This window comes from Chironomus tepperi, unplaced genomic scaffold (assembly GCF_022539635.2).
Source record: "Chironomus tepperi strain 1889 unplaced genomic scaffold, CSIRO-AGI_Ctep_v1 contig_88, whole genome shotgun sequence".
NCBI classification, from domain to species: Eukaryota; Metazoa; Arthropoda; class Insecta; order Diptera; family Chironomidae; genus Chironomus; species Chironomus tepperi.
Window position 1 is genome coordinate 214047 of NW_027226210.1, and position 24281 is coordinate 238327.

At 34.9% G+C, this 24281-nt stretch overlaps 1 protein-coding gene across 1 annotated transcript; it reads left to right on the plus strand.

Annotated features, from left to right (window-relative positions):
* The first annotated feature begins 23356 nt into the window (after positions 1-23356).
* On the plus strand, positions 23357-23930 carry LOC139086749 (serum response factor homolog B-like). Its single transcript, XM_070635332.1, has 2 exons — positions 23357-23386; positions 23586-23930. The coding sequence occupies exons 1-2, from the start codon at positions 23357-23359 to the stop codon at positions 23928-23930; spliced, it is 375 nt and encodes a 124-aa protein (XP_070491433.1).
* The last annotated feature ends 351 nt before the right edge of the window (positions 23931-24281 follow it).

Below are 24281 nucleotides of genomic sequence, written 5' to 3' on the forward strand. Positions count from 1 at the left end.
CTCAAAATGTCCCGATATTTTGCAAAAATCCTCTGGCCATCCTACTTATGATGCTTATTCCACACATTTCCTATTTGATATGTTTGCTAAGTTCTGTTCTGCTTTCGCAATTTATCAAATATAAATCATACACACATATATACATTAAATATGAATTCATAAATCGATTGAGTGAGTTTAAAAGTTTTTTTTTTATTTCTATGAGTGGTGCTTTTATGAGTGGAAGGTGAGGAGGTTATGTGTTCATTTTGTACACTCAGTCAGATATGGATTTTGTGTGATGATGATGAGTGCTTAGTGTTTTATGAGTGAGTTGTAGATGTGATGATGGGATGTTGAGATCATTTGAAATGGTTTAGAGTAAGTGATTGAATGTACTGATGTTTGAGGATCAAAAGGCATGTGTGGGCATCGCCACTTTGGAGTTCGACTTGATATGCATTGAAAATTGAACAGCATTTAGTTTTAAGGATTTTATACAGAATAATGGCTTACATTTGCCTTCAAGTTATGGGTTATTGTGAACATTAATTACGACTGATTTGAATGTTGATCAAACTTAAAATGTCCTTTTATGGATAGCTATTAAAGGGCCGTTCTTATTACGTAATGATTTGTTCGTCGTGTGGGAGTGTTGAGGATCGAAGAGGAAAGGGGTTCAAAAGTCGATTTTCGCATTTGGCTCAAAAATACAATAAAATTGAAGATTTTGGTCTGAGTTGGGAATTTGAAAAGTCAATTTTCGCATTTGGCTCAAAAATCCTAGCAAATTGAAAAATTTAGTCCAAATTGGGGATTGACCAAAAGCAACCTTACTCAGCTCTGGACTTTATGTCCGAGCTAGAGGCTTTCCGAAAATTCAGCATTCAAATAGCCAACTCGATCGGAGCCTTAATTAGATTGATGATTTCGAAACTCATGTGAATCGAGCTTTTCAAAGCACAGAATTCCAAAAAATTGAGGGTTTCATTTTGGTTGTCAGAAAATTGGATTGAACCCGGACACTATAATGCTCTGGACAGGGCTCTTGGTATTGGGAATTGGAAGACTGAAGCCATTAGAGCCATTTCGGGGTCCTCATCTATTAGGGTCCATTTAAGGTGTCATTTATGAGACCATCTAAGAAGCCATTTGAGAACATCTTCAAGTGTCATCTTAGAGAAGCCATGGATCACACCTATAATCACAATTGATCTATCCTACCAAAACTGCACCTCAATTCCACAAATCACACTAGCTTTTCTTACTCCCAAAAATACAGTCTTTCCCAATTTTTCAACAATAAAATCGATGAATACAGCAAACAGCAGTAACTATGAACTCAAAATAAAAATTTTCCTCCATCCTTTTTCTCAATACCGAATCAGAAAATTTTCGTACGTGCAATAAAGGATTTTAATGGATTTTGAAGTTTATTATTGTACATGACGTTGAATTTGCATTCATTTGAACTGCAAGGAGGAGAAAAAAAATTGGAACTGAATGTGAAATGTTATTTCAAAAGTTTTATTTTTGAAATCTGTCATTAAGCATGGTTGAGACTTGAGCAGTTCTAAACTTTTTTCAAATCGTATCGAATTCAATTCATCAAAATTTCATGGGAATTTTACGATCATTGGATATAATACAGTTGAAAAAGTGATTGAAGTGTAGACTGTGGATTTTATATCGAGTTATGATTTTCCCAACTCATAATTTATTAAATTGTTTGTGACAGTGTTGTTTGATACTTTTGTTGAGCAACAGAGTCTGAATTGTGTTATTTTGGATTTTTTGGGGCATTGGAAGTGGATGTTTTGACACTTTTTTCGTTGGTGATTGACAATTTCTGAAAAATTGATGTCACACTGATTGAGTGGATGAGAAACTGCTCTATAAAGAAGAACTAAAATTGATTGAATTTAATGACGTAAATATGGAATAACCACAGAAAGTCCTTCCAAAGTCCAACAGAAATGCTATTTTCTAATGTCGTCAACAGATCATTAGAGCTTTTAGCATGCTGTTTACACATTGACCTATATTTGTTCTGAAGTAGAGCGACAAATTTTGACGAATTTATAGTAAATGTATTCCTGATAACTACTTGACGTCATCAAATGACATATATACGACTGAAAATCATCTGAATGATAAGGACATCTTCAACGTCATTGGCATGTTCCAAGAAATCATAGTTCCTAAAACTGATGAAAATTGAGCTGTAGGCTGGCATGAGATATATGACTAAATTAAGCTTCAGCAACAGCAACAGCTCTACAATCCTTAACAACTACCAAATCATTCACTAATGACGTAAATCAGGAGATTGTTGGTCTGTTTCTAGGAACTAACCACAGAAATTCCTTCCTAAGTCCAACAGTAAAGCTATTTTCTAATGTCGTCAACAGATCATTAGAGCTTTTAGCATGCTGTTTACACATTGACCTATATTTGTTCCTGAAGTCACTCCGAGCGACAAATTTTGACGAATTTGTAGTAAATGTATTCCTGATAACTGCTTGACGTCATCAAATGACATACATATGACTAAAAATCATCTGAATGATAAGGACATCTTCAACGTCATCAACAGTTTCCAAGAAGTCATGGCTCCTAAAAGTGATATAAATTGGGCTGTAGGCTAGCACGACATCCTGCATGACTCTAATTTGAAGTCAGATTCTGTGAAATTCAGTTTCAAACTGGACCGAAGGTCGATTTATACGTATTTCATAATCCATGTGGCTTCAAGGGATGCGTTGCTCGGGCAACTGTAGCCAATAAAAAGAACTATTGATACTCATGTGCTTTGACATAGTCCAATCAATAAACAACTTAAATCCAATTCCAGACAAGCTATAAATGTCTAAAATGTGAGATTTTAAGCATCATTTAAGCTTAGCTACAACAAATTTTAATTCTACTAATCCAAAAGAAGCCATTCTTTTCCTAGAACTGAGCTATTATCCATCAAATTCATATCAATCATCGCTAATTACTTTCGCAGCAAAATATTGCTTCTTAAATTTATCTTTTTTCTCATTTCTTGTTCAAACATTTTCCATCAAATCTGTATTCGGTTGCTATCCTCAATTTTTATTTCAATCACTCTAAAATTGATGTTTGAATTTTTTTTCTTCAACTCAGCCTAAATAAACAAATTTGAGTTGAATTGGAATATTTATTGTTGGAAGGATGAGCTGCAATTTTTGTGTGGTGGTGAAGGATATTTTGGTAATAGAAATGGGATTAAATCATGCAATATTTTGGTTCATGCTGGATGATTGGGAATGAAGCATGTGTCAGGGCATATGGAGTGGCTATTACAGAACTAATATCGTCGATACTTAATTTATAGTTAGCTTGTCAAGGAAATTTCTTAAGCAGAACTCGAAACCGACTTAAATTTTGTATGAAGTCGTGTTGACTAGAGTCGACTTCTCGTCAAGCTCTGCTAGATCGTTTTTGAAACCAGCCAAGTGCTACTCTAACTTTGTTACGAGACACTATACTATGTCGTGACATTAACAGGTGGGACACCTTACATTCTCGAATACCACACGTCGGTTATTGATAGATCAGCTGTGATCCATGGCCTCATTCAGTAGGATTTTTAAACAGGCTATATGGTTGGTTGCCCTTTGCCAATTGTCAATACCAAGTGCAACACAAGTGCCTCCTACCAAGAACAAGTCGGTTAATCGATCCAAAATCTGGGACCAGATCGGCGTGTCTTTGACTAGGACCAAGATTTACACTGAATCAGAGTCATACTGGTCTGCAGTTGGATTTTTGATCGATTAATAGGTTTGAGCTATTTGGGATTCATTAACATAGCCAGGAATCACACATCGTGGAAATGACAAAAAATCCTGGGCCATGCCGGCGTAACTCGGGCCAAGAGTCAAATTTGATGAAATCCGTCCAAATTCTAGACTCACGCTAGCTAATCAATTCCAGCCATTATCCACCGATTAACAAATTTAAAGATTTGAATCAAAAATTTCCCATTCAAGACAATTTCAAGCTCAAATCCAATTTCCTTCATAACATTTACCCAATTTTGTTTCCCCTTAATATTCACGATGATACTTCCAATCATTTTTTTTTCCATATCTAGTCAAATATTTGTCTGTGTGAAACCGATTCAAATACTAATGATTGATAACAGCGATTGCATAGCAAATAAGATGATAAAAATTGGAATTGAATATTTTCCTTACTTTTTGCACTAAAATAAGAATCTCACGTTCATTAAAAATTCTTTTTGTTCGGTGCTTCATCTGCTTATTGTTGAAAGAGAAATAAAGCTCATTGTGAATTCAGAAGAAGAAGCGCCATTCATTCCTATCATCTTCCAAAAAATTAAATTTTAACAATCGAAAAAAAGGGAAAAAAAGAATCCTTCAATTTTGAGACTGAGGAAGGAGGCAAGACAGAGAAATAAAAAAGTTGTCCGTAGTTGAAGCGTATAGTGAAAGGAGGGGATTAAAAAAATGGAGAACGATGCTCAAGAATTGAATGAGAAAGTTTATAATTGGCATTTATAGAGGTGTTATTTGAAGTGAACGAATTTTTTATTCTTCTACCTTTTCATTCCGTTCTCTTCTTCCATCATTATTGTATTCGTTTATCATTTGGTATGTATTTTTCGTCCTTGTGGTGATGATGTGTCAATTTTGATGAAGGTTGTGGAAAATTTGGAATTATTCATGATTGATGATGACAAAATGATCATCGGTGAGGTGAATTTGGTGAGCTTTGTGGTGAATTTGATGGGTTTGTGGTGAATTTGGTGGGTTTGTGGTGAATTTGGTGAGGTTTGTGGCGAATTTGATAAGATTTGTTGAGATTAAGGAAAAAAAATTTTTGATATTGGTGATTTTATGATGAATTTGTTGAAATTAGTGGTGAGTTTGTTGAAATTTATGATAAATTCGATAGAACTTGATGGATTTGTAAATTTGTTCAGTTTTATGGTGAGTTTGGTGGGGTTTTTGGTGAGTTTGGTGAAATTTGTGATGATTTTGGTCAGATTTGTGGTGAATTTGGTGAAATTGGTAGCATTTGTTGAGATTGAAGAGAAAATTGTTAGAAAAAGCTGATTTTTTGATGGATTTGTTGAGATTTATGGTAAGTTTGTTGAAATTTTTGGTGAATTTGGTGAGAATTGAAGTGATAGTGGATTTGTTGCGATTTACGATGAATTCGGTGATCATTAATCGGAAACTTGATTTACTTTAGGATGAACTTGGTAATATTTATTGAGAATTCGGTTAGATTTATGGTTAATTAGGTGAAATTTATGGTGAATTGGGTGGAATTTATGGTGAATTTGGTGAAATTTATGGTGAATTAGATAAGCTTTTAGGTGAATTTGGTAAATCTTGAGGTAGATTTTGTGATTTATGACGATTATTTTAAATTTAAGGTAAATTTAGTAAATTTGTCGTATTTTACGGTGAGCATCATGATTGCCATTAAACTAACCTCATTACAAATTCCCCCACAAAATCACCACAAGCCTCACCGTCTCAAACAAAAACAACGAACAAGATTCTCTCCTTGAGGAGAAATTGTTCTCTTTTGTTTGAATTTAAAATTATTATAATGTGCCTCTGTCGTTGATAAAATTCATTTTTGCACACACAATAGCATTAGCAAAGGACTAAGCCTCGATGGAGGTAAGGAAGGAAATTAATTTTCAAGAACAGATGAATTATGATTTATCGATAGGTATAAATTTTTCGCAATGTACCTTTTATTCATATTTTTTATTCTCTCAAAAATAGATGACGAAGGTTGTGAATGGAGAATGAAGGAAGGAAGGCAATGAATATGGGGAAAGATGTTAGTTGCACACACACATACCCACCACAATGTATGGATATGACTATTATGAGTAAAACTATATATAATAATGGAATAGGATATCTTTATATATGATATAAGGATGACGATGCCATAGGAAGTAGGTGAAAAAGGCATAAAAGACAAGAGTGAGGATACAGTTCAAGATTTATCGTCTTCAATTGTAAAGTTAAGCATTGTGGAAAGATTCCTTTTTTTTGCCTCATTTTATTGGCATGAATAAAGGCCAATGGAGTAGAAGTTAAAAGAAGAAAACTTTTACTTCCACTTCCACCACGTCTCTCCTCAATGCGGACAATTTGGATGTAAAAGTTGCTTGAACAAAAGTTATTGATGGTGTCTGATAAATTTTCCGGCTTTGGGTGATGTCAAGTTTCATAATCCTCAAGTAATTCTCATGGAACAGAACGTGGGAATGCTCAACATTGGTTTGGCGCCTTTCTCCTTCTTGGCATCGACAACGAATACGATGCAAGTACAATGAATATTTGTTCCTTTTGTGTGCCTCTTATCGTACTCCTCAATGCCATTTTTCAGGCCGAAATGTGAGATTATTGAATGGATTCACTTAATTCTTTCATGTACTTTAAGAAGCTTTTCACATTGATTGACGCACTGCAATAAGTTACAGCTCATTGAAATTGATCCTTTTGATACTATTGAAATTTGAGATTGATAGTTAAGGTAGTTGGTGATAAGAATATAATAAGTAAGCATTAAGGTAAGTTTGACATGTGATAATGATGAGTTAGTCACTTGGCTCATTGTCTAGTTTCTGATAGCTTTCTTTGTTTGTTGAATGGCTAGTTGACAACTTTTGGATAGATGTATTGACCTACAATTTGACAGTTGTAACACGTGTCTATGTGTAGATGTATGAATCATTTTGGTAGTTTATAGCTGACAACTGTAACCTCCAAATTTTGTAGATGGCACAAAAGCTTGAGGATGGCTAATGAATTCTTGGAAGGAGGCTGTTGATAGAGACAGTGTAGCACTTGGTATTGGCAATTGGCAGCCAGCGATAGAGCCAGTTTTAGACGTCAACTGAGAGATGCCATGGATCAAAGCTCTGTAAGGCCAGCAATCTAGGTTTTCTATCCTGGGATCCCGAATATCCAAATACCGGAATCCCGGGATTGAAATTTTGGACTGATTTTTATTGTTTTATCAAAATCGGGGAGAAATGTATGGACTCGACATATTATCTGCATATTACATATTATCTGCATATTATGTGCATATAATGTGCATATTATCTAGTCGAGCACTTGAAAGGATATTGACAAAATAGACAGTATAGTGCTTGGTATTGAAAAAGGGTTGGTGATAGTCAGTGATAAAGTCAGCTTTAGGCACCATCTAGTTGAGAAGTTGAACTTTCGAGACGAAATCGAATTGAGATACCTCAGGACAGTCTCTTTCTCAAAATTATAGGACGGTGATTGGTCAAGGGGCGTATTCAAAGGGGTATGAGTCAAAGACCCTTACATTTTAGATTCAACTTCTTCAATTTGCTCCAAAACTAAACCAATAACCGTCCCTATACTCTCTAACCCCATTTCAACAAATTTCCAGCGACACCCTTAAATCGGTCATTGATAACATTGATAACAATGGTCATGCTGCATAACAATACCTTCCAATCTCAACTTAAATTCCATCTTACCAACTTCTTTTTAAAATGCACCATCAGCACCCCCAAGAACATCAATAAAGACTGCATAAGACACAAAACATCGATAAGACAAGAGCATTAACAACTCAATAGATTCTCCCCCACATTTCAATCTATTCATTTCCCCACAAAACATTTTATCTAAATCGTCTCCACATTCAATGCAATTACCACAATCGTTCAAATTTACAATCTTTTATAAAACGTAATGAAACATCATAAACACCATGTAATCCTCTCCCCCAGTCATTTCCTTCTTCAAAAAAGAGTGAAATTTTTCATCGCATAAAAAATTCAGTTCACCCCATTTGAGTGAAAACTTCTTATCTAATGATTAATTCCTTTTTCATCTTCACGTTCCATGTCGTCAATATAAAAAATGCTTTTTTCACTTCCTTTTTTTTATTGTTTAATAGCCTGAGGAACTGTACGGATTGTATTTTGTAGAGTTCAATAAGCAATGGATCGATTTCATCACTATTTGAAGATACAGCAAATTTCTCTCTGTAGCTTCTTGTTTGATTCTATTCTTCTTTTTTTGTGGATGGTGTTGATGTGAGGATTATTTTGTCAGGATTAGGGGATGAGAGATGGGAGGAGAAGTTTTTGGGGGATGGAGTAGGCTACTCGAAATAAGGAGGTTTAATTACTCTTTAATTTGCGGTTTGGCTTACTCTTGAACATATCAAGGATTGGGGATTCTAGGCAAGTGCGTATTCAAGGAAGGAAAGGAGAGTTTGATGGATTTTGGGGGACGAAACCTCCACCCTTAATGTCAGGCACGCCCCTGATGCTTGGAATATTCATAAGGTAACCTTCATCCTCTTCAATATTATTGGTCCGTGACACTCAGGTTGGCAATCATTGCCTAATATTATACACTAGTTCAGGTAATATGTCCACACTAGTGTCTCGCAGCAGACAGGTTGCCTTCCACTGTACCAGTCTAATCTGTCTGATTTTGAGAATTATCAGTCTTTGATCAAGATTTTTATGAATTCAGGTATCTAATCGAAACTGAAAGTCAAGTCAAAACCGAGCTCAAGTCAAAATAGAGCTCACGTCAGGACCTAGCTCGAGTCGGAACGGAGCTTGAGTCGAAGAAGAGCTTGCTTGCATCTGGAACCAATATCAGAATTCATTTCACCTTACCTCTATTATTATTATTATTATTATTATTATTATTATTTATTTTATTATATTTCTTTTATACATATCTATGCACCTATCTACATATATCTATGCACCTAGACTCACCCAAACTCCATCCTCGCCTAGGAACTGTAAGTGAAGTGAATCTTAGTTATAAGAATGGCTTAAATGGATAGGAACACGATCGATCAATGTCAACAATATAATCATTGCCTAAACTCCAAAATCCCCATCCGAAAAATCCCACAAAATCATCTCAAAGACATTTTAACCCAAGCAATGCATCTCCAACACTATGTATGTGACTGAATAGTAGTTTGATAAAATATTTGATGAAAAATAAAATCTAGAACAAGGGAAATAAGAAAAAAAAATGGATAGAATATTTTTTATGTGTTTTAGTGAAATTCCATTTGTAGTCACAGTCATTCAATCTGTTTTCTATGTTTCCTTATTTTTCAATCTATTGTTTATTGCCAGATTATCAAGTTTTGAAACGGAATGAAGCAGCGAGAAGCAAAAAATCTTCAATTTTCTATTTATTTCTTTTGTCATGTGATGTGCTATACGATGTAAAGCTTTTTTGATGAATTATTTGATTGAATTTTCTTTTTTTGCTCCTTCTGCTTGTTGTGGATTGTTTGTTTGATGTTTTGATATTGAGGAGATATTGTGTGATTCTTCAATGTCTAGATTGAAATAAGAAGCTGTAAAGATGCATCTTGATGTGGAATGTGGGTGATTTTTGAGAGATGGTTGAATGAGTTTTTGTCAATTATTTACAAGGATGTAGCCGAAAAGCACAAGTTGGGTTAATCGGTCCGAAATCTGACACAAGGTCGGTGTGACTCTGACATGGTGCTTTACTTAAAATGAATCCGAAATAAGGTCTTCAAGCCTGACTTTGTAATTTGACTGATGGGAAAAGATCACGAGGACGGCCAACGAACTTATCGAAGGAAGCTGTCGACATTGACAGAATTGCATTTGGTATTGGGAAATGGCAAGCAATAGTCAGTAGTAGACCATTTTCAGGCAACATCTGAGGACCATTGTGTCCTTGGATCACAATTGACCTATTTGGCCAGCAAAGCATGCAAGCAAGTCTTCGCAAGTCCAATCCAACGATAATTGCTGTGCATTAAGCTGTTCATTGAGCTATTTATAGAGAAAGACAGTTTAAATTAGCATTGTGACAAGCTCTCCAACAACCCCCTGACAGCTCAGTAGGTATGATCATTTGACATGTATTTAATAGGACATATGGGTTCGAATCCCACACAAACTATCATGTGAAGAAGTGTGCACTTATTTCTCTAGACTTACTTACTTACTTCCTTGGCGAAGGCGCACGGGGGCCCATTGCCGCATTTAGAATTCGTCGAAAGCTGGATCTGTCTTTAGATAACTTCTGCCAGTTTCTAATTCCAAGCACTTTTGCATCGTTGCTCACACAGCAATCCCATGAGCTCTATTTCTGTAGAACCTTAGTTCTAGTAAGGTTCCTTAAGTTAGTTCTAGTAAGGTTCCCAACCATCCCTTTCCTAAAATGTCTCAATCTACCCATCCCCATCAAATATATTCCATCCTTGAAGATTGTTGCTCAGCTACGTAAGACACTGGTATGTGCACATTCATATGGTAATGCCTGAAATGTCTTCATGCTTTCGTTTGATCTTCTGAGAAGCAATTTCATAAAAAATTTAAAAGAAAATCAAATTTGATTTGTTTATGGAACTCGTGGAAGGATTCGCAAGTAAATTAGTATAAAAATAATAAGGATGTTATTCTAAGAACTAAACAATCAATTTGTAATGAACTTCCTTGAAAATTTAATCGACGGAATTAAAGCTCCTTCCTCTTTGAATGTTCAGCAATTTAATTTTCCAAGAAGGTCCAGAAATTACTTCAAAAAACTGACTGAACTTAAAGAATTGTATTGAAGCTGATTGATGGACGAACTTCAAAATGGTTCTTCTTTTGTAATGCTTCTGTTTTTTTATATCAAGATATATGCTTGTCACATAACATCACATCACATATCATTCAACAAAACTCACTCATTGTAGGTTAAACATGTGGATACTATGGAGTGTTTTGTCAAGGAAAAGAAAATAAAGGATTTATGGCCACAAATACACACACGTGTACATTTCCTGATTTTTTTCGTGTGTTTGTGTGCACAGCATGTGAGTTAGATTTGAACGATTAATGGATGTGATGGTTTGTGGACTAAGCGTTGTTTTTGTGTGTTTAGTTAATTCTACTGCTAATGGTTAAATGGTCAATAGAGCACTAATGAACAGCATAAAGGAATGACCTTACAGGAGTCGGTCATTCTAACAGACAAAGAGCAAGCTTTCATGACACAGAAAGACCAGTAAGGAACCTAAAAGTGGTATCTTTGCCTGGACTAATTTGTGCAACCTGTGGTCATGAGTCATGACCTGTCCATCTCAAGCGATTCTCCCGAAGAATAGTGAATAGTGACAATATCAGCATCCTGGAAAAGCTTATAGAGTTCATCTCACTATTTGCCTGTAAGGGTCACTTATTAAGTAACACTCATTAGGTAGGGGGGCAAGGGGTCGATTACGTAATAAGTGGACGACCTCATATGACACTTACTTACTTATTTATTTGTACTATGCTCCAGCATGGATCCTAGATTGCTACAAAAGGTCTTTCATCTGACTCTATTGCTGACCGAATCACAAAGCTTGTAGCAGAGCTCGAAGTCGATATGGTTGAAGTCGACTCGACTCGACTTCGAGCTCTGGCTTGTAAAAATTCTCAGTTTTGACATCTAACTGGCATTCCTTCATTACCGTCTTATGCCATGTTGCTCTTGGAAACTAGGATCCATATGACACTAAGACAAATCAATCTCAAAGCCCCATACACAACACATGAGTGCTCAAAACATCAAAACACATGAAAAAAATATCTCCGATTTTCAATGACAAGGAGGAAATAGGAAATTTATAATGACATTCTGGAAGGACATTATGTGATATAAAATAGAAAATTTCATCACTCACTCCCAACTTTTCCATCGTCTTTTCTCTCTTTTTTGTCAACAAATTCAATCCGTTATTCTTTCTCGAAGGAAAATTGTTATTGTTGTGTCGAAAGAGGTCGTCGCAAAAAAGGGATGCTTTCAAGCATGTTCTCACTTTTGCTCATGTTGACATTTCGGGTATATTTTTTTACTCTCTGTTCCTTCAGTATATGTATTGTCAAGATTGTTTGCTGTGTGATTTTTTTCATCATATTTAATAATTTAAAGGCGGTTGCTCGTCAATTATGGATGTGATGGGAAACAATTATTGTGGATTAATGTTTAACGTGTTTGTGATTGGAATGGAATATGAGTGATAATATGTTTGAATTATTGAGGGGAAGATTGGATGGATATATGAAGGAACTGCTATAAATTGTTATGATTTTGATGCTTGATCAGCTCTTTAGCTCAATATTGAACCAAATTCAAATAGCAAAAGTCAGTTAATCGAGCCAAAATCTGACAACAGACCGGCGAGACTTTGGCATGATGTCAATCCGATCTGAATCCGAATTCAGGACCATAGCAGAGATTTTTGGGTCTTGGACCGAATTTTTGAGCGACTAACCGATTTGTGCTACTCGGAAAGGTTGGAAATAGGCTGTCCATCGTCATCCTCTATCTTTCACTGTTCATCAAGGACCAGATTCGTTTTTAGAAGAAGAGCAGAAAAGGTTGAGGGCTGGGAATCCTAAAATGTTTGCATCACTTCGGTTATTTTGCTCAATTTTGAGGTTATGTTGCTCAATTTTGAGGTTATGTTGCTCAATTTTGAGGTTATGTTGCTCAATTTTGAGGTTAAGTTGCTCAATTTTGAGGTTAAGTTGCTCAATTTTGAGGCTAAGGAAGAAAAAAGGTTGAGGGTTGAAAATCTCTAAATTTTTATTTCACTCCGGCCAAAGAAAGTTTCTCCAACTCAGACTCTAACTCAGCTACACTGTCCTTAACCAACATCCCTCAAGCCATCTCCCGTAACATTCAAACACACAAATCATGAAAACATTATAAGGATCCAGTCAAATAAATTCTACATTGATAGTAAATAAGATTCAAGGATAACAACAACAGAAGAGGAAATAAAAATGTAGAGTATGGTAAGGATCTATAACAACAATATTACATGAATTTGCGAATATTTATCTCAAGAAGAAGAGAAGAATGAGATCATAAGGACAGATACAGCATTGAAGAGTGTGAGGAACAAATTTACGATGAAATCAAAAAAGGAAGGAAAAAAATCTGTAAAGGCGTAAAAAGGGTGACGGAAAGGACACATTAATGGGATTTTTTCTCTTCCTTTTTAAATATTCATTCATTTACTGCCGACAATGCAACCGGCAATAACAACAACATAAGTCGAGTCAAAATGTTAAATATTAAGGTAGTCGATGACTGTGAAAGGGATTTTCATGTTCCTTTTTTCAATATCATCAGCTATTTTACAACAGTCATTCAACACTTTTATTATGTCATGTGACTATTATTCTCGATATCATATTGGTATTTATTGTTTGCGGATGTTTTGGGGAGTGATTATGCAGAAATTATATTTGTGGATGGATGGTTGGGGGTTGATTGTTATGGTTTGTGAAGTTTGGGGTGTTCCCTGGGGTTTTCTTTAAATTCAATAAGCAAAATGTCAAGCAATAGTGCTGATATTTAAGAAAAATATTGATAATCAGAGTTTTTGTTAAGCTAGCAGTTAAATATTGTTAGGGATTGACTGACAAATCAATTTTTTGAACAAACCAACCTTACGTAACAAATGAGCAATCGCTTTGAAGAGATTTTCATACTTTGCTGTGAAGCAAGTCGTCAACCAATATTTTGAAGGAGTTGAAAACATTCTGTATTAACTACAAGCATTTGGAAGGAGGAGGTGAAGGGGGACCCTAGAAGAACACAACCTCCTTCCCCTAATAATTATGCCCATACTCTGAAATATGCCTTGAGCCAACAAACTCATTTATTTGCCTACCCTGTTAAGCCTATTTTAACTTCATGGAACATTTTACAAGAAATTAGCATAAAAATTCAGAATTGGACAGATTCCACTCTGAAGGTGCCTCAACTTGAGTCCAGACTCTCAAAGTTCTCCAAACTCTGTCAATATTCTAAATTTAGGACATTTTTCTTCAGCAACTTTCTGAAATACTTCATTGATCTATTTAAAACAGTGTAGGTAACCTATGTTCCGCGGCACGCACATGGGTGTGTATCGTTGCCAGTACTAAGTTGAGCTATATTAATAATACTAGGATGTGCTGTACTGGCAGTAATAGAGTGTTTCTCAGAGACACAAAATGGTTACCCAGTACTGGTTCAAAACAAAGAGCTACAACAAACTAGTCACAAACTTTAAAGCAGTAAAATATGATCTACCTTCCTCCTATCCAATAATATTAATTCACCACAAAATTTACCTTTTGGTAAAAACCATTTCCAAAATTTTATAAGATAGAAAATTCTAATTTAATCGACTCTAACCACAAGAAACCTTAATTCTAATTAATTTCATCACTTTAACTCCCCATTACCCTCACCTATGGATCTTAAGGAATTTTCACATCCAAGACATACAGCATGCATCCATTTTAATTATCTTACACATCTCGGGCCTTATAAAATTTATGTAAACATCAAACAGTTTTTTGTGCCATGCCATGCATCCGAGCAGGAAAGGATGATGAAGATAAAGTTTGAATTTCATTGTTTCATTTTAATCGACCCATTTATCCATGAATTTTAATTGAAGTTAAGCTTTTTATCTTTTAGGAAAATTTTCTCATTATTTTCTTAAGATGAGGAAGAAGAAGCAAGACTCGAAGGGCTCTTTTTTTGTTCCTCAACATCCCAAAAAAAAAAAAAAAATTAATTAATATGGAAATTTTTTAAAACAATAGCAGAACGTTGAGTTTAAACTCAATTAATTTGCGGGTGAGTTGAGACTGTAAGGAAAGCATCAACGTGTAAGTGGGTAAACAAATAAACAACAGTGGAAATGAGATGAGTAAATAACATTTCATTATAAAAGTACACCGCAATGTTTCGAGTTTACTGGAGCATTCATGTATATGTGTGTGAGGGAGTGGAAGAGGATGTTTATGTGCTTTTGTACGTTTATGCCTGTGGATATGCTTTTCTCACTGTATGATATGCAAAACTTGAGATGAAAGGTGATGACATGAGTGAAGCTTTTTTAGGCGCATTTGATGAAATAGTCCTGAAAAGCATAGAGAAATGGAAAGAAAATCTAGAATTGAGGTATCGTTAGGTTAGGCATTAAGTGGGTGTAAAACTAGAATTAGCTAAGAACGGCACCAAATGGGCATGCCGTTAGGTAGGGAGGTCTTTTGCTAATTATATAATGCAAAAAATCGGAATTTTTGATATTTTGAGACCGGAAAGCCTTGGTATCTAAATCTAGAATCCTTAACCTCCCCCTCACCCCTATAACCTCCTCTCCTTCATCTGTGTTAAGACAGATTGGTAGTTTTTGGCATTTTTGTCGTTTTATGCCATCCGAGTAAGATGCTTGTCAGAGTGTCCAGTTTTAACTGATTCCCAAAAATCACACGGCAAAGAATAGCTGAAACCCGACTATAATTCGACTTGGCTCTGGCTTGAGGTCGGATTTCATTGAAATTAGCCTGTAGCAAGAGCCACGCTAGCCTGTGGCTTGATTTTAACCATTTTTATGTTAAACTCCTCCAGGGATTGTTTGTTTAGTTATAAGAATGATAAATTACATCATGAAAGCTTCATTCATCCTTAAAATCAGATATAATTAGTTAAATCGCATTATGATGATCCAGGAGCATACAGATGTTTGAAAGAGGAGTAAGAGCTGAACGGGGGTCCATTGGTATTGAAATTTGGGTTTAGAACATCAAGTCTTAATAAGAAGGCACAAAAAAATTTACCTAAATTTCTAAAACCCCAAAACCTCCCCAGCCAACCACAAATCCACCAAAACTGCATCATTTTCCACTAAAATCCTCAACTCGACATCAACAACTGCACTTATAAAACAATGAAATGAGAATGAGCAATGCATAGCACAAAAAAAATCCCATTGTTGTGTTGAAATTTGCATAACAATTTGATTGAGCTTTTCATGAACTGTTAATCGCTCAATGAAAGTTGAGTACGACAGGTAAATAATTCTGTTTTGTCTGTACACTGTTCACAATGCGGAGTGAAAAAAATAATTTTTTATGCATATTTACCCCTTGAAAAAAAATAATAATAATGATTCTCATGGCGATTATTTGAACTGCAAATTGTTTGAATTCACACAAATTGAGAGACTTTTTTTTTATATTTTTTGGTTGCCAACGTCCAGAACAATTGCTTTTATCAACACAACATTGTTGGCATTAATGAAAATTTGATGCCAAAATTAGATTATACAAATTGATATTTAATTGATTATCATTTTGTGGACGTGACATAATTGGTTCATTATTTTATTACACTCAATATTATGTGTGGCTATTTTGTGATAATTTAAGCATATTATTTTAATTTAATAGATATTGAGGGGGGATGGAATGATTTTTTTCAGAGTTGTGGCTTTTTATGGGTGTATAAGGATAAAGTGGGTGATGGGGTCAATCTGCTTCTTCTTGCCGGTGAGGACTGAAGAGCACTAATCGGTCAATTGATTAATATTCCGACCCAAAGCTGGCTTGACTCTGACTTGAGGCCAGGTTCGGCTTAAACCCGATTAGTCCACTAGTGTTATCTGGTCGACTAGCTTGAGTAGCATTGGACTAAATGAGATTTTTGCCTTTGAAAAGCCCCTAAGGCACCTTCATGTATGCTGTTAACACGGCGACGAAGCAGTGTCCAATCGACAACACTGTGCTGCTCGGGTTACTGACCTGGCTACTGATTTAAATGACTTAAAATCAAACTAAGAAGATATAATGCGATTGGTAAATTTGGCCACATTTGGCAAATTATTTGTTCTTTAATTGCTATTTACGGTCTTTCGCATATTCACACGTTTAAGGAGCTATATATCGATAGTAATAATTATAATTCAAATGATCTTAATTGATTTATATTTATTGAACTAATTTTGACCCTAATTTGAATATTGTGAATTGCGGAGAGTCTATGCTATGGAGTGAACAGGATGTGAAATAATAAAGCTACTTAAGATCAATAACTTTAATTGCTCATGATGTTTGTGGAATCATGCATTAAGCTAAGCCTTGAAATGGGCTTTCGTAGTTTCGATCCAAAGATTTTCTGGAATGGATGTGTGGAAAAAGACGCTAAAGTCCTTCAAACATTCCAAATTGGCTGAAGTTCTCAAAGGATAGAGCCTAGGCTTTAAGCGTTCTCATCGCGAGTCAATGGGCCCAAATGCGCCCCAGCCTATGAAGTAAGTAATTAAAGGTACGATACTATTAAGGACGTATTCAAGGGGGATATGGAATTTCAACCCCCTCCAGTCCATAAAAAATTCTAATTAAACTCCTGGCTCCTATAAAAAATACTATTAAGGAATTTAATGCTGATTTTTATTATGGTTTATCACATTTAAATTTTTTATAACACAACACTGAATAATTAAGTTAAAAAATAAATAAATATAAAATAATGTTAATCACATCAAACGATTGCATTTGGATAATTAATTGATTAATTACAGCTATGAATGATTTGATTGAAATGATTGGCGGTAATATGATTCCCTTTGATAATTAAAATGATTTTAAAAAATTGATTATTTTACACTCGGATTACTGTTAAATTATTTAAATTTGATGGTTTTATCAAATAATGAAGTTGTTTGGTAGATGAGTTTTGGGTGGGTTTTTAAGGGGGAAAGATCATGAACAATTGGAGATCCAGTTTCAATAGTCAATATATTGTGGAATTTAACATGAATGCGAACACTTCCTCTCACTTTTTTTGGAATAATTCTAGCTAAGCTACAGAGTTAAGAAATTATTTATATACCAGTGAATAGGGTCTGATTTAGGCTAAATTTCAGCCATACACACCAAAGTGTTACTGTCTAAGTGTGAGGAACTAGAGCTTATTTTTTGATTCTTTAACGGTTTTTTGGCATTTCATGTTATATCGCCTCTGCTTCAGTTTATACTGAAAACAGAACCACCTCAATTTATTCTGTACCTTAAAATTATCAATAACTATGAGTAGGCACACCAATAACAAGATTCCATTTCTAGACACACTAAGAAGAACTCATTAAATCTAGTCTAATTAAATGTAATAATTTTACCTTTTCTTTTGAACCTACCTAAAACTTCACAGACGATACCTAATTATTTCTCAAAAGCTTTCAATTATTGAATTTATAAGCACTTAAAGTTCTTAGTATCTATCTGAAATCAATCAATTTTCTAGCTTGAATTTTTAGGTAAAAAATTGATTAAATGTTCATACTAAAAACAGCTTTTAAATGGGATTTACTGAATATTATTCTCACCGTTAAGTGTTGGCTATTTTGAGCTTCTGTTGAAATTGCTGCCCACATTTTTCCGTAAAGCTTCATGATCCTTTGAGAGTTTTACTGGAAATTACTTTCATTTTTACGTTGGTTTGAAGGATGTTTGTGAATTCTTGATGGTAAGGTCATGTAAAGTACATTTAAATTAAAGCAATTTGACAGGAAAAAAATTCGAAGGAATTTAAAGTTGCTTGATGTTGAAGCTAGTAAGGTGGAAACAAGCACTAGTACTAGTTTCATGTGCTGTGTTGGTCTAGTAAGACGGTAGACTCAACTATAAAGCTAAGAAGTTCAAAGAAAAGTGAATTGGACTTAACGATTGGCTAAACAGATCAATAGTGATTCATGGCATCTCTCAGATGTCACCTGAAATTGATTGAAAAGGACCATGGTCTTAATGCTGGTTCCCACTTGCCAATTGAGCGATTGAAGCATTACTGACTATCTAATTGATTTGCAACCCAAAACTTGAGACTTAATGATTTACTTCGATGATCGTAGACATTAATTGCGATCCATGACATCGTTTAGACATCTCCTTTATCCCTGACTTCCGTCCGTCTGTCGATAGCTTCTCTCCATAAGCTCTTGGACCTTTCTCACAAGATTCACGATATAATACTCCATACCCATTCAATTATGATCCTATCCACACAGAGCTTCCTTCTGAAGTAATCTAAACAATCCCATTACATGGAACAGCCTTAAACATTTCCCATTCCATCAATAAATCAACAAAAAAATAAAATAAAAAATTCCAACAAAACAAATATGAAAGTTGCAAAGTCAACAAAAATTCTTCATGTGTAATTTCATTTATTTTAACATCCCGAGGTCACAACCGAAAAGCATATAAACACACAAATGTGTCATAAAACAAGAAAATGAAGAAATAAAACATACACAACATTCCTTCCTTTATATGTCCGAAACGATAAAACAAATTATTTTTGATAACAATTTTTCATTTGAAATTTCATTGTCCATGAATGTCAACATTTATGTTCTGTTGCTTAATGTTATTGACTAAAGGCGTGATGATTATCTTTTTTTGAATGTAGAGATAAGCGTGGAAAATTGTGCGGAAGTTGGCGGATTTCTGGTGGATTTGATAATTTTTTTTTTATGGTTTTGGTGGATTTGAGGCAGTCGATGGGGTCAATTTGAGGAGGATTAAGTCACTATGATGTCTTATGTAGGCATATGTATAGTCATATGCAGGTAAATCTGTCAGTGCGAGAGCAAGGCCTCTGTGACCGGGTGATTAGGTAGCAGATGATCCATTTTACTCTCTTTTGTGAGAATCCATGAGGATGTGAGTTCGATTCTCATCAGAATCCAATATTTTGATCACTATACAGGATGATGTCCTCAAATGTCCACCAAATGGCAAGGATTTGCACAGGACTCACGTCATTACAGTCATTTCTTGATTTTTTGGGATCTTCAATGCGGATATTTGAATAAGTCAGACAAAATGTAAGTCTATGACAAAGATGCTGCCCATTTTGGTAGAAACAAGTCAGAAATTCCCTTTTACTGCACAAAATCGTTCCAAATTGCTACAAGGGAGTCAAATCTAAGCCATTAGTGACCGCTGCACGTCTATAATATGCCTCAACAATTCCACGCTTGATCTAGCTGTTATATTGATTCAACACTATTACTTTGTGTATCTAAAACCCAAAAAATTAATTAAAACCATCCCAAAAACAGTCATCACTTACATCCCTATCCGCATAAATTGTCAATACATCACAAAAGCTCCGTGTCATTACAATCATCAGATTAAAATCATTCACTCTAAAAAATTTTCAATTCCTAAAGTCAACAACAATCTCATCCATAAAATCCCCCTCCAGTTTGTCATTGTTTCATTCACTTCCTTTTCAATATTGATGATAGTCATTCATAATTCATCATACGCTGAAGTATCAGTTGTGCCTTTCATAATTCAGTACTTTCATAATCTCAACTCCCACATGCAGTGTGGGACACAGCTTGAAATGGTCTCTGAAAATTAAACAAAATGTCAAATGTGACGTTACAACATTTCCTATTAGTATTTTTATTGATATCACGTCCTGCTTTTATAATCCATATTATGGATTTTATGACTTTTTACTACGGGAAGCAATAATGATGGCAGAAAAAAAAATTGGGGCTGTAAATTCTTTTTTTGAATGTTTTCAGATTAACTTTTTATATTTATGGAAGTGTGCCGGGGGGAGGAGATTGAAATGTCTTTAAAATTATGATTAATTGAAAGAATTATGGGATTTTTTGAATAATTGAGAAATATAATTGAAGTAGGAAATATTCAGCGTTGCTGGGTACGGTAATGTTGACTATTCGACACAAGATTCACTAATATAGAGCTGTAGTCAAGGGGGACTCGAAAAGCTTCAGAGCTGGAGTCAGAGAGAAGAGCTTCAGATTCTACGTCGATTGTCGCTTAGTTCTCCATACTTGATTTTCAATCCTATCAAATACTGGTGCTTCATCATGCTTGCTCAATAACATTATTGAAGTCAAAAATAATATCTTGAAGAGTACGACTGTAGTGAAGAGCTCCTTAGGAGATAGAGACAGCAGTGCTTTGCATGACTGCTATCTGATGGACAGTTCAACAAGTACGACGCTTTCTAGTCTTTGTAATGTGCAGAGCTTGCAAATAGTTCGAATTCCATCGTAAACCGTAGGTCTTAATGTTGTGGTACAACAGATTTAAAATCGCAGTTTCTCCAGCTCATAAGGCTGATCCCTTCAAATTTCATATATACGACAATTTCGTGCATCTATTTTTAATGTCTTTCTATTTAAAACCGTAAATATGGGTCAAAATCAGCTATCATGTAGTCTTCAAGTTGCCTTCACGACCAACACAACTCTTGCTTCAACACAGCAGCATAGCGATGCCCTAGCAGCTAAATTGTGTTGCTCGGCAATATGACAATAATCCACATGACTTTCTATGCTGTAATTCGTCTATAAAAAGTACAAATATAATTTATTCCTCATCAACTATCGTCCAACGACCATAACGCAATTCAAACATTAATAAATTCAAGAATTTGACAAAATTTCTTTTGGAATTTATTTTATAACCCCCTCTAGTTCAATAGAGTAGTGTTTTATTGTCGTGGCTATATCAATGCGTCAATGCCATTTTTAGTCACGCAATTTTTTTCTTTCCACCCTATTTGAAATGATGAACAATTTTATCGGCTATATCCGGTGATAATACCATTCGCCATTCCCAAATAAAAATGTATTTTTATTATCAAAAGCACTCAGTAGATAGCTGGGGTTTTTTTTTGTGTGCTGGATAGATAGCAAATAAAAATGTAGGACACGAATGAATACAACTTTTTAAATAAATTATCAAGTTAAAATAAGCAGTAATGAATGGAAATTGGTTTCAGTTTAGAAAAGTTTACTCATCAATTTTCTCGTAAGTGCACTTTTATGGCTTAAAACTTTTGTGTGTGCTGAATAATCAAGACCATAATCGATTCAATAAATAAAATTATCTCTTTTGTCATTAAAAGGTAATGAAAGGTTGATGTTAGAGGGTGATTTTGGGTGGGAATGTGGATATTATGGTGGATTTTTGCTGATTCTTTGAGAAACGGCCTTTGCCTCTTTGTTCGGCCCCAAATAGTCAGCTTCAGATAGACGTGACTCTGATTTGTTACTAGACCCGGTTTAAATCCTACTCCAGGCATACATGACTCTGACTTTGTCCCAGATACGGTTTTAATCCAACTCAAGGCAGACGTGACTCTGAGTTGGTACTAGATTCGGTTTAAATCCGACTTCAGGCAGCTGTGACTTTAACTTAGTACCATATTCGGTTTAAATCCGACTCCAGACAGACGTGACTCTGACTTGGTACCAGATTCGGTTTAAATCCGACTCCATTGAGACATAACTCTGTCTTAGCGCCGGATTTGGTTAAAATTAGTTTTGTCACTAACTTAAGACAGACGTGACTTTGACTTGATGCAGGATTTTGTTTAAATCCGGCTCTAGGAAAATGTGACTCTAACTTGATACAGGATTTAGTATAAATCCGGCTGTAGACTGGATTGACTCTGAATTGGTGTCGAATTAGGTTTCAATCTTGTTCCAAAAAGACGTGGCTTTAGTTTGGTGCCATATTCGGCTCAAACCCTCACCATACTAAGATCATTTTAGCTTGATGTTGAATTTTGGATCGATTTAACGACTTGTGCTGCTCGATGACTCCCGAATAAAGATTATTGCATCAACATTACAAACTTTAACCATTTTCTATAACTTGAACATAAATTCACAATTTTTCCATGTCTGTAAGCCATCAAAATATCTCATGACTAAATATACCCTCCAAAAAAATTATAGCTCTTAAATTAATTCACATCAATTTCACATCCACAACATCCATAAATTTAATATCGCGTTAAAAACGAAACTTAACCTACATTGTATCCACAAAACTACATTCAAACATCAATAAGTTCCCCACCCACATGTCCTCGAAAATGCAGATAAGAAGATAACAACAACAACAATAAAAGAAGGAACTATGAGAGTCACAAATACACTTCTACATAAAACCGTTGAGCCAGCAATTTTACTGTCATTAATGAGCAATTAGAATTCATTCTAACTTGACCGCATGAAATTAAAATGAAAATTTATGGCAACAATGTTAAAGTTTCATGTCAAATAGCAAATTAAACACTATTTTTATGCTGACAAATTCCCACCATACCACCGGATAGAACAGACTATGTCATCCCACAATTTTTTAATGTTCTGTGGATCAAGCTGTAGTTTTTTGCTGCTATAAAAATACATTATTTCTATTATTGTTGGAAGTCAAATGAAAAAAAGGGGAAAGAACCGAGCTGTTTGTTCATTAGATGTCAGTTTTAATGTCAATTTTCATTCATGCTTTCATGTTTTCCATCACTTGTCCGTGGATATCCAAAATGATGTCTGTCTGTCAAAAGTATTTTCATCATTCTTTATTCTCTCACTTCCTTTCTTTTTTTATATTTCATTATTTTTAGGGTAGCTTGTGGCTGACGTTTTTGTAAATTTTATTAAAAAACATTCAGACTAAATATGAATGAAAGTCAGCAGAAAAGAAGGTGGAAAGGTAAGAAATTGAATTTAATACAGTTAAATCAAATGTTTTTGAGTTGGGATGTAGGAAGACTTTTAAAGAAATTTATTGGAGCTTGCCAATTTCAGGCATTGTCGACCTAATTGTTATTGAGTTGGCTCAACTTTAAGTCGATTCCCAAAGAACTTGATGATATTTTTATACTTGAAAATGAGACTTGAACAATCAAGAGAACTTGAACAATCAAGAGAACTTGAACAATCAAGAGAACTTGAACAATCAAGTTGGCTTGAACAATCAAGAAGACTTGAACAATCAAGATGACTTGAACAATCAAGTTGACTTGGACAATCAAGTTAACTTGAACAATCAAGAAGACTTGAACAATCAAGAAGACTTGAACAATCAAGTTGACTTGAACAATCATGGAGACTTGAACAATCAAGTTGACTTGAACAATCAAGAGGACTTGAACAATCAAGTTGACTTGAACAATCAAGTTGACTTAAACAACCAACTTGACTTGAAAAATATTCAATTCAACTTGCTGTTCCTGCTTGAAATCTCACAAACTTAATTAAAAGCCAACTCTTCCAAAAATCTCCCTGCGAGATCTGTCAATTAGAAAATCATCAAACCCCATCTCATTGTCTAACAGCGCTCATATGCAAACCTCAATTCAACTTCATTCATAAATTCGAGGAAAAAACTATAAAATTTATGATGCTAGACAGACAAGTTTACACTTTCGTTTTGTGGATGACAAGATAAATTTATGAATTATTAAGTCGGTCTACCTACACATTTTGTGTGAATTTTGATGGATGTTTATGATGTTTTATGTTTTGATTTTTTTGGGACATGGGGGTTGTTCACTTGTGATGTTTTGGGTGATTTTGGGAAATTTGGAGGGTATTTTGGGGGAGTT